This window comes from Nicotiana tabacum, chromosome 14 (genome assembly GCF_000715075.1).
Source record: "Nicotiana tabacum cultivar K326 chromosome 14, ASM71507v2, whole genome shotgun sequence".
Taxonomy (NCBI): domain Eukaryota; kingdom Viridiplantae; phylum Streptophyta; class Magnoliopsida; order Solanales; family Solanaceae; genus Nicotiana; species Nicotiana tabacum.
In genome coordinates, this window is record NC_134093.1 from 71,549,297 (window position 1) to 71,559,159 (window position 9,863).

At 34.6% G+C, this 9,863-nt stretch overlaps 1 protein-coding gene across 6 annotated transcripts; it reads left to right on the forward strand.

The window, feature by feature from the left end:
* The first annotated feature begins 1,559 nt into the window (after positions 1-1,559).
* LOC107811237 (uncharacterized) lies at positions 1,560-8,789 on the forward strand. Of its 6 annotated transcripts, XM_075229655.1 has the most exons (7): positions 1,560-1,844; positions 2,830-2,886; positions 5,581-5,819; positions 7,052-7,237; positions 7,556-7,642; positions 8,314-8,359; positions 8,538-8,789. In XM_075229655.1, exons 4-7 carry the CDS (start codon positions 7,118-7,120, stop codon positions 8,588-8,590), a joined length of 306 nt encoding a protein of 101 aa, XP_075085756.1. In that variant the 5' UTR covers positions 1,560-1,844; positions 2,830-2,886; positions 5,581-5,819; positions 7,052-7,117; the 3' UTR covers positions 8,591-8,789. The 6 variants fall into 6 exon arrangements, 4 of the variants coding, with proteins under 4 accessions (XP_075085756.1, XP_016491609.1, XP_016491608.1 ...); XM_016636123.2 differs by lacking the exon at positions 5,581-5,819 and having other exon boundaries at positions 1,561-1,844; XR_001653872.2 differs by lacking the exon at positions 5,581-5,819 and having other exon boundaries at positions 1,562-1,844; positions 8,309-8,359.
* Positions 8,790-9,863: the final 1,074 nt, after the last annotated feature.

The following is a 9,863-nucleotide window of genomic DNA, read 5'->3' on the forward strand; positions in this document are numbered from 1 at the left end:
CATACTTTGAACACATTCTCAAATGATAACATAACATGATAAAAGTATTTGGGATATATATTTAACATATATCTTTCAACACAAGCTTATTCGGAATAGCCAATTTTATAATGAACAACTTGGGACTTACATAAATTACATGAATACCATAGGATTTAATTCTAAGAGGGGAGTTTAGCCAACATACCTTGCTTGAGTTTCTCTTAGATTACCATAACGTACCAACACTTCTAGCAATTCCAATCAACTAGAGATATAATAAAATTGAACCATAATTAGGGAGAGATTCACGGTTTCAGCTCATTTGAGCATTTTATCAAACACTAAATGTGCAAATTGGTTACAAGTTTCTTCCACAAGATTTCTTTCGCTTCACAACTCAATCTTTACCCATTTGGGCTCAACAATCTTCCCACAAACCTTATTGGTACATGCATGTATACATAATACTCTCACACCTAAGAATCATACTCCCAATCACCCATCTTTTACCCCAAACTTGAAATTGAATACTAGGGTTAGAACCTTACTTCTTGAGCGAAGATCTTGTGAGATTTCCTTGTTGGATTTCAAAGCTTTGGACAAGATCTTGATGAACAAAGCACTTGAGCTTCTTCCTCCCTCCATAACACTCTCAGTTCTCTCTAAAAATATCAGATTTTTGCCTTCAAAACGAGCCCCAAAGGCTATTTATCAAAATTGGGTTAGGTTATAAAAATCAGAAAATGGACCCTCCGATTCCAAATCTGCGATCGCAGAGTGGACCACAGAGTTGATGTGCGGCCCGCAAAATGGACCGCAGAATTGATCTCCAAAAACTAGGTTGTTTCGGGTTGGGTCTGCAGCCCGCGGATTTGTTCTGCGGTCGCATAATGCACCGCAGAACTTCCCTCCAGAAATCTCTATGATTATTCTGCGATGTATTATGCGGTCCGCAAAACGATTATGCGGCCGCATAATGGACTGCATAAAGGTCCTAAAATTAACTCAAGTTTCTGCTTCACTCTGCGACGCTTATGCGGCTCGCGGAACGGTTTTGCGGTCGCGAAACGGACCTCATAATTGCCTTCTTCTGCCAAAAATTTTCATCAACAATTTAGTGCATTCTTCAACCCAAAAAGTCCGTACCGCGACTCGCAGGCTCGCCGCGAAGAATCTCTACAATCATCAACACATAAGTCTACTTCGGCATCACGAAACCCCAGATTTTTGGTAAAATTTTACGGGACCTTACATAAACTTAGGTGCTTCTGAACTCTAACACATTGCTCCATGTGACTGCAATAACAACCATAACTTCGATAATAAATCTTATGTCACGATCCAAAACTCAACCAAGTAGTGATGACATCTAGCCCAACCTGGTAGGTAAGCCAAACAGTATAAGTTACTACTAAAATCAACAATATTATTATTACAATATATTAGAATAGAAAGAGTTTCGACATGGCTGCTTCATGTCAAAACTTTTCTAGCTGAGGGCATATCTGTCTGTTCAATATAATTACCTAAGCAACGTGTCCGTCGACCTACAACTGAACAACCACGTATCACTACTCCACTTCTCTCTCTCTCCTACTCTAGCATCTTCCCTATCTTATTTGGTTAGAACTCCCTCTACCTTTATTAGTTCTGTTAATTGCTCTTGAGTTTTAGCATCCTCTCTGCTATTTACTTTGTTTGTTCGTTTAATTTTTTGGAATGTTTTGTCATGTTAAATCATTTCTATACAAAGTTCTGACTCTATGGCATCAAAGACTTTCTGGCAAGCACACAAAATCGTGGAGATTCACCGATTAATTCATCTTCCGCCATAATCAAGATTTGGTGAAATTCTGAAAATGGTATGCGTTTCTTGGCCTTATTTCTCGCTTCTCATATTTAAATCTGGGTATGGATAGTTTTAGCTACTATGATTGAGTTGATGGCCTTGAGCTATTTGATCTTTTTTGTAGTTGAGCCCTGTACACGATAGATTCGAGAAGAGGAAAAATAAGCTTGCTAGCAGTTCATTCCAACTCGCATGTTTTCAATTTTAACTGTGTGTCTATTATTATATTTCTGTGTTTTAGTTAATGGGACGAAAGTTATAAAATTCAAGCCATTCCAAAAATTTTACTATTACTCAAAGTGTGGATTTTAATTTCTAAATATCTTTTTTTTATCTACCCATTAAATAATTGAGTTAAAATATCCCCTTAAATTCCAATTAATTAGTCTATTCAATCGAATGTTTAAGTTGAATTTGTGTATGGCAGAGAATATTTTTTCTGATCAAATTAGAATCAAGGAACCATTTAGTTTACATGTTCTGAGTTTGTTAATGTATTTTATCTGCTTTGAATGTCCTGAAAAGCGTTTTTATTTTGATGTGCAGATTTCATTGTCTCGGTTAAAAAAGTGGATAGAAACAAGAAAAGTAATAACTACTGAGCAATTCCAAATGTAGTTTAAGCATTGTTTACCCAATTTCTAAATTTAAAATTTATTTGTCTAAAAGCTCTATTTTGTTTTAAGTGGCGGAATTGAATAAACTAAAATGAACTTGTAGCCAAGAATTATGAAAACGGAGAATTGATCCTAAAATATTTAGGAAGCTTCTTGTCTAAACACAAAGTCACATCCAAACAACATATATTTTACTTTAAAGTCATGCTTTTACAAGTTCGTAGCGGGTAAGTAAAATGACAGTCTTTCATTTCACTTTCAGTAAAATTATCATTTACTAATTTCTTTCACATTCAATATCTCTCTTTCTTTTACCCTCTATCTCTCTCTTCCTCTTCTTTTATATATTCTTCAGGTATTGCATTTCTTTTCTTTTATCAGGATTAAGGGAGACTCAAGTGGAGAACATGGAAAAGAAACACTTAGCCTGATTAACAGGTGAGCAATGAAGCTTTTGGTCAGATTTTATCCTTGAATTTCTGTTTGATTTGTTGCTAAATACAGTGAAGTTTGCGTATTTTAGTTTCATATTAGCGTTTCAAAGTTACTGGATTGAATAGTCATAGTTGCTCCTACGCGGAGGTTGTGTTGAGTCTCCTATCTGATTGATATGTTTACGACTTCATTATTTGCATCTCTCTTTTAATGGTTTGCCACTTTGGTGTTCTTGCTTGTTCGAACTCCTGGTAACTTTAAGTCAATGCGATTAGCGAAAATCTAAGTTGCTCGGACTCGGGTGCGGGTGTCCGATACGGGTGCGGATCTAGAGGTCAGATCCTTCATGATCTAAATTTAAAGATTCGGGGGTATGGATCCAGGTACGGATACGGGTGCGGGGATTCGGCTAAAAATAATTCAATTATTTAAAAATAGAGTTATAAAAATATGTCTAAATTATGAGACATTATGTGAAAAACTTACAAGGTATTCCGAGAAGGAGAAAATATTGAACAAGAGTAGAATTTTAGAAGGAGATAAAAGGAAAAGGACTGACATAGAAATTTATATATACAAGGTATTCCATTTTCTTCCATATCACCCTAGCTTTTGATTTGTTTTCAAAAATCATTGTATATGTCCCAAATTTCTCTGTTGATTTTGGTCAAAGTACCCAAAATCGGTTGACCAGATCCGACACGGATCCCACACCCATACCCACACCCACGTCGTGTCGACACGGGTGCGGCACTGAAAGTGAAGAGTCCGAGCAACTTAGGCGAAAATTGCTTTGGAAATAGCTGCATGGTTCATGTGCTTACATCAAGTTTCTGAATTACTAGAAGAGAGGAGAGATTTTATGCACGTATATAACTTGAACTTGCAAATGCTTCAAATTGATAAGAGTACTGACATGGGAGATTATACGATCTCTTCTCTAATTGGTGCTATCTTGAGGGATTTTATGTTGCGTGTCGTAAATATTTAGTAGATCTCCAACACTAAAAGGATACCAAAACATTTAGTAAAAGAGCATTTTTGTACAAACGATAAATTGAAATTATGTCGAATAATTCCAAGAACTTCAATTATACTTCTTGTATATGTGTATATTATAACAAAAGCCAAAGACAAATACGAGATATTATGAATTGTGCACCAACAAATATAAAAAAGGAACGAAAAAGATGTAAATAAGGAATAACAGACATCCCAGAAAAATGAGAAGTGATAGACTCTCGCATAATGAGAAACCTGAGAATGGAAAATGATTGGTATTTACCATCCTTGACCGAGTTCATTCTAAAACAAAACTGAAATATATTTGTTTACCTAAGAGTCTCAAGATAAAGAAGTGTCTTTTCCCCTTTGCCAGGGTTAAATAAAAGCATTATCCTGCACTTCATCGAATAAGTTAAAGATGACAAAGCAGTAAACCCATATAACACTAGCTATAGAGAAAATCAAAAGAAACTACCAACAATCATAAAAAGTTAAGAGAAAGGCCTAGAAATAGAGGGGTAAATAGAATGTCTGTGAATAAAAACAAAGAAGGGTAGCTTGGTTGAAGAGTAAAAGGGATCCAATGCGGGTAAAAAGGGTTGATTCACCTGTATTTTCATAATTGATTGGTGTTTATTTGTTTTCTGAAGGTATAAAAGTGGTAATATAAGTCTTCTCATAGTTGAATGATATTTTGGAATGTCAGAGGTTGGCTACCAAGTTGGGTTCTATAGCAAGTTACTCATTGCTGATGGTTAGGTTGTGCTTGTGTGCTTGAAAATATAAACAATTCCTATGCATTTGGGTATTGTATTTATAATAGTTAATGGTGGTTGGACAATATTTCTAGATCCATACACTATTCGTATGTCCTCTTCCACACATATTGTACAGAAAGTGCCATATTATGCCCATATTGTATTTTTTTTGTTATGGTTATCCATGTTTAATTCATTATGGAGCACTATTTCACTTCCATTAAAATATGGATAATATTTCAATTTCGGTTAGGCTGGAGACCTCTTGGTTTATGTCAAGATATTGGTCATATTTTCTCCGCGTATTTGAGTAATTAAATATGTTATGTTAAAGCTCTAGATGTCTGCCTTCTAAATGAGTTATTCTATTGACAAAAAAGCTTATGACTTTCCTAGAAAGGGTATGAACTGAGGGAGAAATTCTTAAACAAGACGTATATGCTAAGAAGCAAACTGCAGCACACGATAGCTTAGGTTTGTCTAAGATTAATCCGTTGAGAAAGGAGAGATAGAAGATGCTTTGATGGTGGCAAAACTTTACTTCAACATCTGAATATCTTGCTTTATTTTTTGTACTTTTGGTGTAAATCTTTGAATATATTAGTATTAGTAAATATAAAACGAATACTAGAATTTTAGTTTTCTCTATAGCTAAAAGCATTGGTATGTCTTTGGTCTTTTGCACCATACTGAACAAAGAAAGGGTATTGACTTGCTTACTGACAGAGAAAAGCCTGAGTTTTTGACTTATTTGTGATTAATTTGCTTGGAAACCAAAGTGATTTGTCGAGCTTTGTTTTGGCAACCCTTTGTGTTACCATTTGTTTTCTGCTAGATGAATTATTTCCTCAACTAAGATACTGCAGTTAGAGTCTTTTTACTTGTCTAATATCTATACATGAGGCAATTCTGTTTGTGTGGTTTTGACTTGTAGGATTATGATGGCGAAATTTGCTAAGATATTAAGCATGACGGATATAGTCATTGACATTGTTGTTTCTACTTATTTGATTCTGGAATTGAAGTTTAACTTCCAGAGGTTGTTGTGGGCATATCCAGTAGAATGCCGTCCAGTATTGGAAGACTGGAGAAGAGTTATCAGACTATTGTAGACAGATGACACTTAAGCGCAATTGGCTCTTCTAACCAATATATTTTAGCTTCACACTTCATGTACGAACTTTTTTATGCACATGGAGAGTTGATTGCTTCACATAGAAAGAAAATTGTTCTTATGATTGCCAAGCTAGAAAAATGCAAAATGTACTGTATGTTGAAACTTGAAACCTTCCAATCGTGGCGCTCGTGTACCTTTGATATGAACTGACTCATCATGAAATGAATGTGATTTAAATTTAATTACGTATAACTGCTTTAAAGCACCGCCCCACAAAAAGAATATGAAATTTATAAATTTAATATATATAGAAAAGAGAAGGTTTCGACTTGTGTGGTTATCTGTAATTAAGACAAAAGGTGATGACATTTTTGACTTTATCTCATTTGCCCTTCAGTTGTCGTGGTCCCTCACGAGTAAATTTGCAAATGCTAAACTTTTGGTCCTTTCCATTAGGTGTCCTTTCCATTTGTTCCTACAATTGTTAGGTGGTCACTGCACGTGACTCCACATGTCTTTTATCCAAAAGACACACCAAATAAGCTTTTCCTCATTCTTTGTTCCCATTTTCTGCTAAATGCCTTCTCACCTTCTTCACTCCTGTAAAGAAGCCTTTCAGTTCTCTTCATCTTATTATTATTTTTTTTTTCATTTTCTCGGCTGGGTGTTCTGCTTTTTGGTTTGCTATTCTCTCAATATTGTCTAGCACAAAGAGGCTCATCATCTATTGTTTCTTTATTTTCGTTCTTATTTTGACTTTTTTGTTGTGCGTAGAGATTCTGATACTATTAGTGTTTTTATTAAGTATAGAAGCTTATTCTTTGTTTACCTCTGTCAGCGAAGTTTTTCTCTTCCTCTTTGCTGGTAGGTTCAAAAGGCTATTCAGTATTGAAAAATTCATTGATACTTTATATAAACGTAGAAATCTGAATGTTGAGGGATATAAAAATTTGATTGGTATTAAATCATGTATTCGTATTCAAGTCTAAGCATTTTATTGGTCTAACTTTTCCTTGCCTTTTGGTTCTTTAACGGGACATTATTTAACAAAGCTTTTAATGGAGCCTAAACTAGGAATATACTTATATTTTGCATAATTTTATATTGCTTGTACCCAATGTTAGCTATAGTTGCTGATCTTAGTTTCAGTGATCCCTTTTTGACAAGAAAGATATAAGTTGGACCTTTTTATATGCTATTAAATAATTGATTGCTCCATCTTCTCAAGTTCGATCAGTCATAAATTCCTCTGTCAGAACAGTAATAGTTTTCATCTCTTTTTTTCCAGCTTGTGAACACCGCTAAAGTTGAAAGAGATAAATACTGCTAAAAGATTCTTTTGCCTAAACAGTCTATGAGAGCTATGCATTCTCTTAGAAGGGAGTTTCACTTTTTTCTCAAGGATATTGATATATTGACAACATCGGTACCTTTTATGATTATTGGAGTTACGACGAATATCTTCTTCGATCAGGTATCTACTATGGGTTGCTCCTGGAATCTGTTATGTTATGGTAAAACATTGCATCTTAAATTTCTTATTGCATTGTAGGAAGTATGGAATTAAAACAAGATAGGCCAAAAGCCTTCTTTTCGACATTAAAAAAAATGATTGTTTTCTTAATAATGATATTGTTGAACAGAAAGAATAAAAGTATATCAATGCAAAAGCGAAGAATTCTATGTAATTTGTACTTTTGTAGTAACTATAGCTGTAATGCTATTGTTTAACGCTTCCTTCAACTTCTTACTTGCAGATGAATTAACCAAAAGTTTCTTTTTCCTTTTGCAGTTAAAAAAGTTCCAGCACGATGTAAATCAAATGTATGGATCCGACAAAATCAAAGATGATGTAGTGCATAGAGCCTCGTGTATCAAGGTATTTCAACAATAAATAAAAATGAAGCGTTTTACATATCATGTTATCCAACTATTCTTGAGTCAAATTTTCGGACCTTAGCATAAATCTGAATAATATTCAAGTGAACATGGATCATGCATGAGATCAAATTGGGTTACTTGAAGGACACTATAATGCTTAAGAGCCATTATGCCAAATGAAGGAAAAATACTTATAGAGAAATTATATGAAGTGGGCGTAATTTTTTCAATGATTATATTCCAGTACACTTGGTTTATCTCTAATTTTTCATCATTGCTCGCCGTTGGACTCGGTAATACATTGAAAGATTAGAAGAGCATGTTTTAGAGCTTACTGTTTTGAAGGATCTGAGGAAATGTATTTAAAATCGCTTATTACCTTATCGAAAAGTATACTAAAATTGCTTAGTCCAGCAAGAGGTCTCTAAAAATCTTGGAAGGGGAAGATTACCTTTTTGTTGATCAAAACCTTCTTGGAAGGGAATCTCAAAACAATTCAAAACATTTATAGCTTCTTATTCTTTGCAGTAGTTGTTGCTTTGTCTACTTTAGACATTGAAATTTGTGAGGTCTGTGGGTCTTTGGCTACTTTTAACTTGATAAGTTTTATTTTGTTTAAGAGGCGTAGTTAGTATTGACAATCTGCATTTCTATTATGTATAAGGAAAGAAGCTGCCCGCTCTTTTCGACATATCTCCTTGCTGGCAAAGGATAGGTATGTTGTTGTGTTTTCAAATATATTACCCATTTGATTATTAACTTATGCTGGCCAGAAAAAGATTTCATTGGTCATTTGTACTTGGAAACCTTGGCAATCTCTACTATGGAGGTTTTATCATTTTGCTCTGCTGCTTTCAATATCCATTTGGTATAATTCATTTTCTGTGTTGCAGCATCACTATCAAGTCTTCTGTCAAGGAAAGAAGGTGGTCCTGAATTGAGTTGAATGCAACCTAATAACAAACACTATTGAGCAATTATAGAGCTCATCGGAAGGTGGCTAACAAGATATCCTTGCATCAAGTAGCAAGTTGAAATAGAGCACAAGTAGAGTTGGAAGAGCAAAATTATGCTCATGTTGTATAAAAACTCTTTTGGATTATGGTCATCTATTTTGATTTCAATACGAAGTACTGTATCTACTATCATCATCGCAAGTGAAAAATAAAACTAAATTCATGTTGGGCATGTGCTGGCACAGGCCATTGCCACCTAGTATATTTAATAAATACTGCAATGGAATTCAATACAACTATCCCAAGGACCGGTAGTATAAGTCATGAGTCACTATGATTTAGATTATGATTTAGATTTACAAAGCTGGTGAAAGAAATAAATACAACATTTGTTTGAAAGTTACATAAAAAGAAATGAAATCCTAAGCTACCATGGACAAAAAGGTAGCATGAATCCGGCATACTGGTATGTCTCCAATGTAAAGCTCCATCTTCATAACTACTCAGCTCCAGAATCTACACGCAAGGGTGCAAACGTGTAGTATGAGTACAACCGACTCCATGTTTTCAATAAGTATCTTGATTAATCTTAGAGAAGTAGTGACAGGTTTTTTTTTAAGTCAAAAGATACTCACTTGCAGAACTTGTGCAACACGATAATATGTATAACACAGAGAAAATATTCCATATAGACAATTACAGAATAATGAATATCAACAGTAAAGGTGCCCAACATGTATCCGATTCCGTATCAATTATCAAATAAAGCGTTCAAGAGAACCTTTCAAGAATCATATGTATTAATACATGATGACAACTTCCTTTTTACATTAATCCATTACGCTATCAACAACTCAACAAAACACGAGATGTCAACTCAATACAGGTAATTCCATCCTGGCAATTAAATCGTTAAATAACAACAGACGCATAGATTAACATGTTAGGTGCAACTTAAAAGCATGTAAAATGCACGACAAATCATAAGGAATTCACTTTCGAAATCAAGGCAACACCCAATTCTGACAGCAAGTCATCAAATAGAAACACAAATATATGGTACTCCGTGCCCATATTTTTGTCACAATAACAATATCCACCCTCATGGCCTCATATCACTCCACCCTGACACAATCACAATATCTAACTGTATCGCTCTACCCTTACACAAATCATAATATCTAACTGTATCACTCCGCCCAGACAAAATCACAATAGCCACCTGTATCGTTTTGTCCTGAAAAAATCACAATAGCCACCTGT

Excerpts from the sequence above, each read along its gene's own strand:
- LOC107811237 (XM_075229655.1), top strand. The coding sequence starts at position 7,118 with ATGAGAGCTATGCATTCTCTTAGAAGGGAGTTTCACTTTTTTCTCAAG. Across the intron at positions 7,238-7,555 it reads CGAATATCTTCTTCGATCAG|TTAAAAAAGTTCCAGCACGA; the intron begins GTATCTACTATG and ends TTCCTTTTGCAG. Across the intron at positions 8,360-8,537 it reads TCCTTGCTGGCAAAGGATAG|CATCACTATCAAGTCTTCTG; the intron begins GTATGTTGTTGT and ends TCTGTGTTGCAG.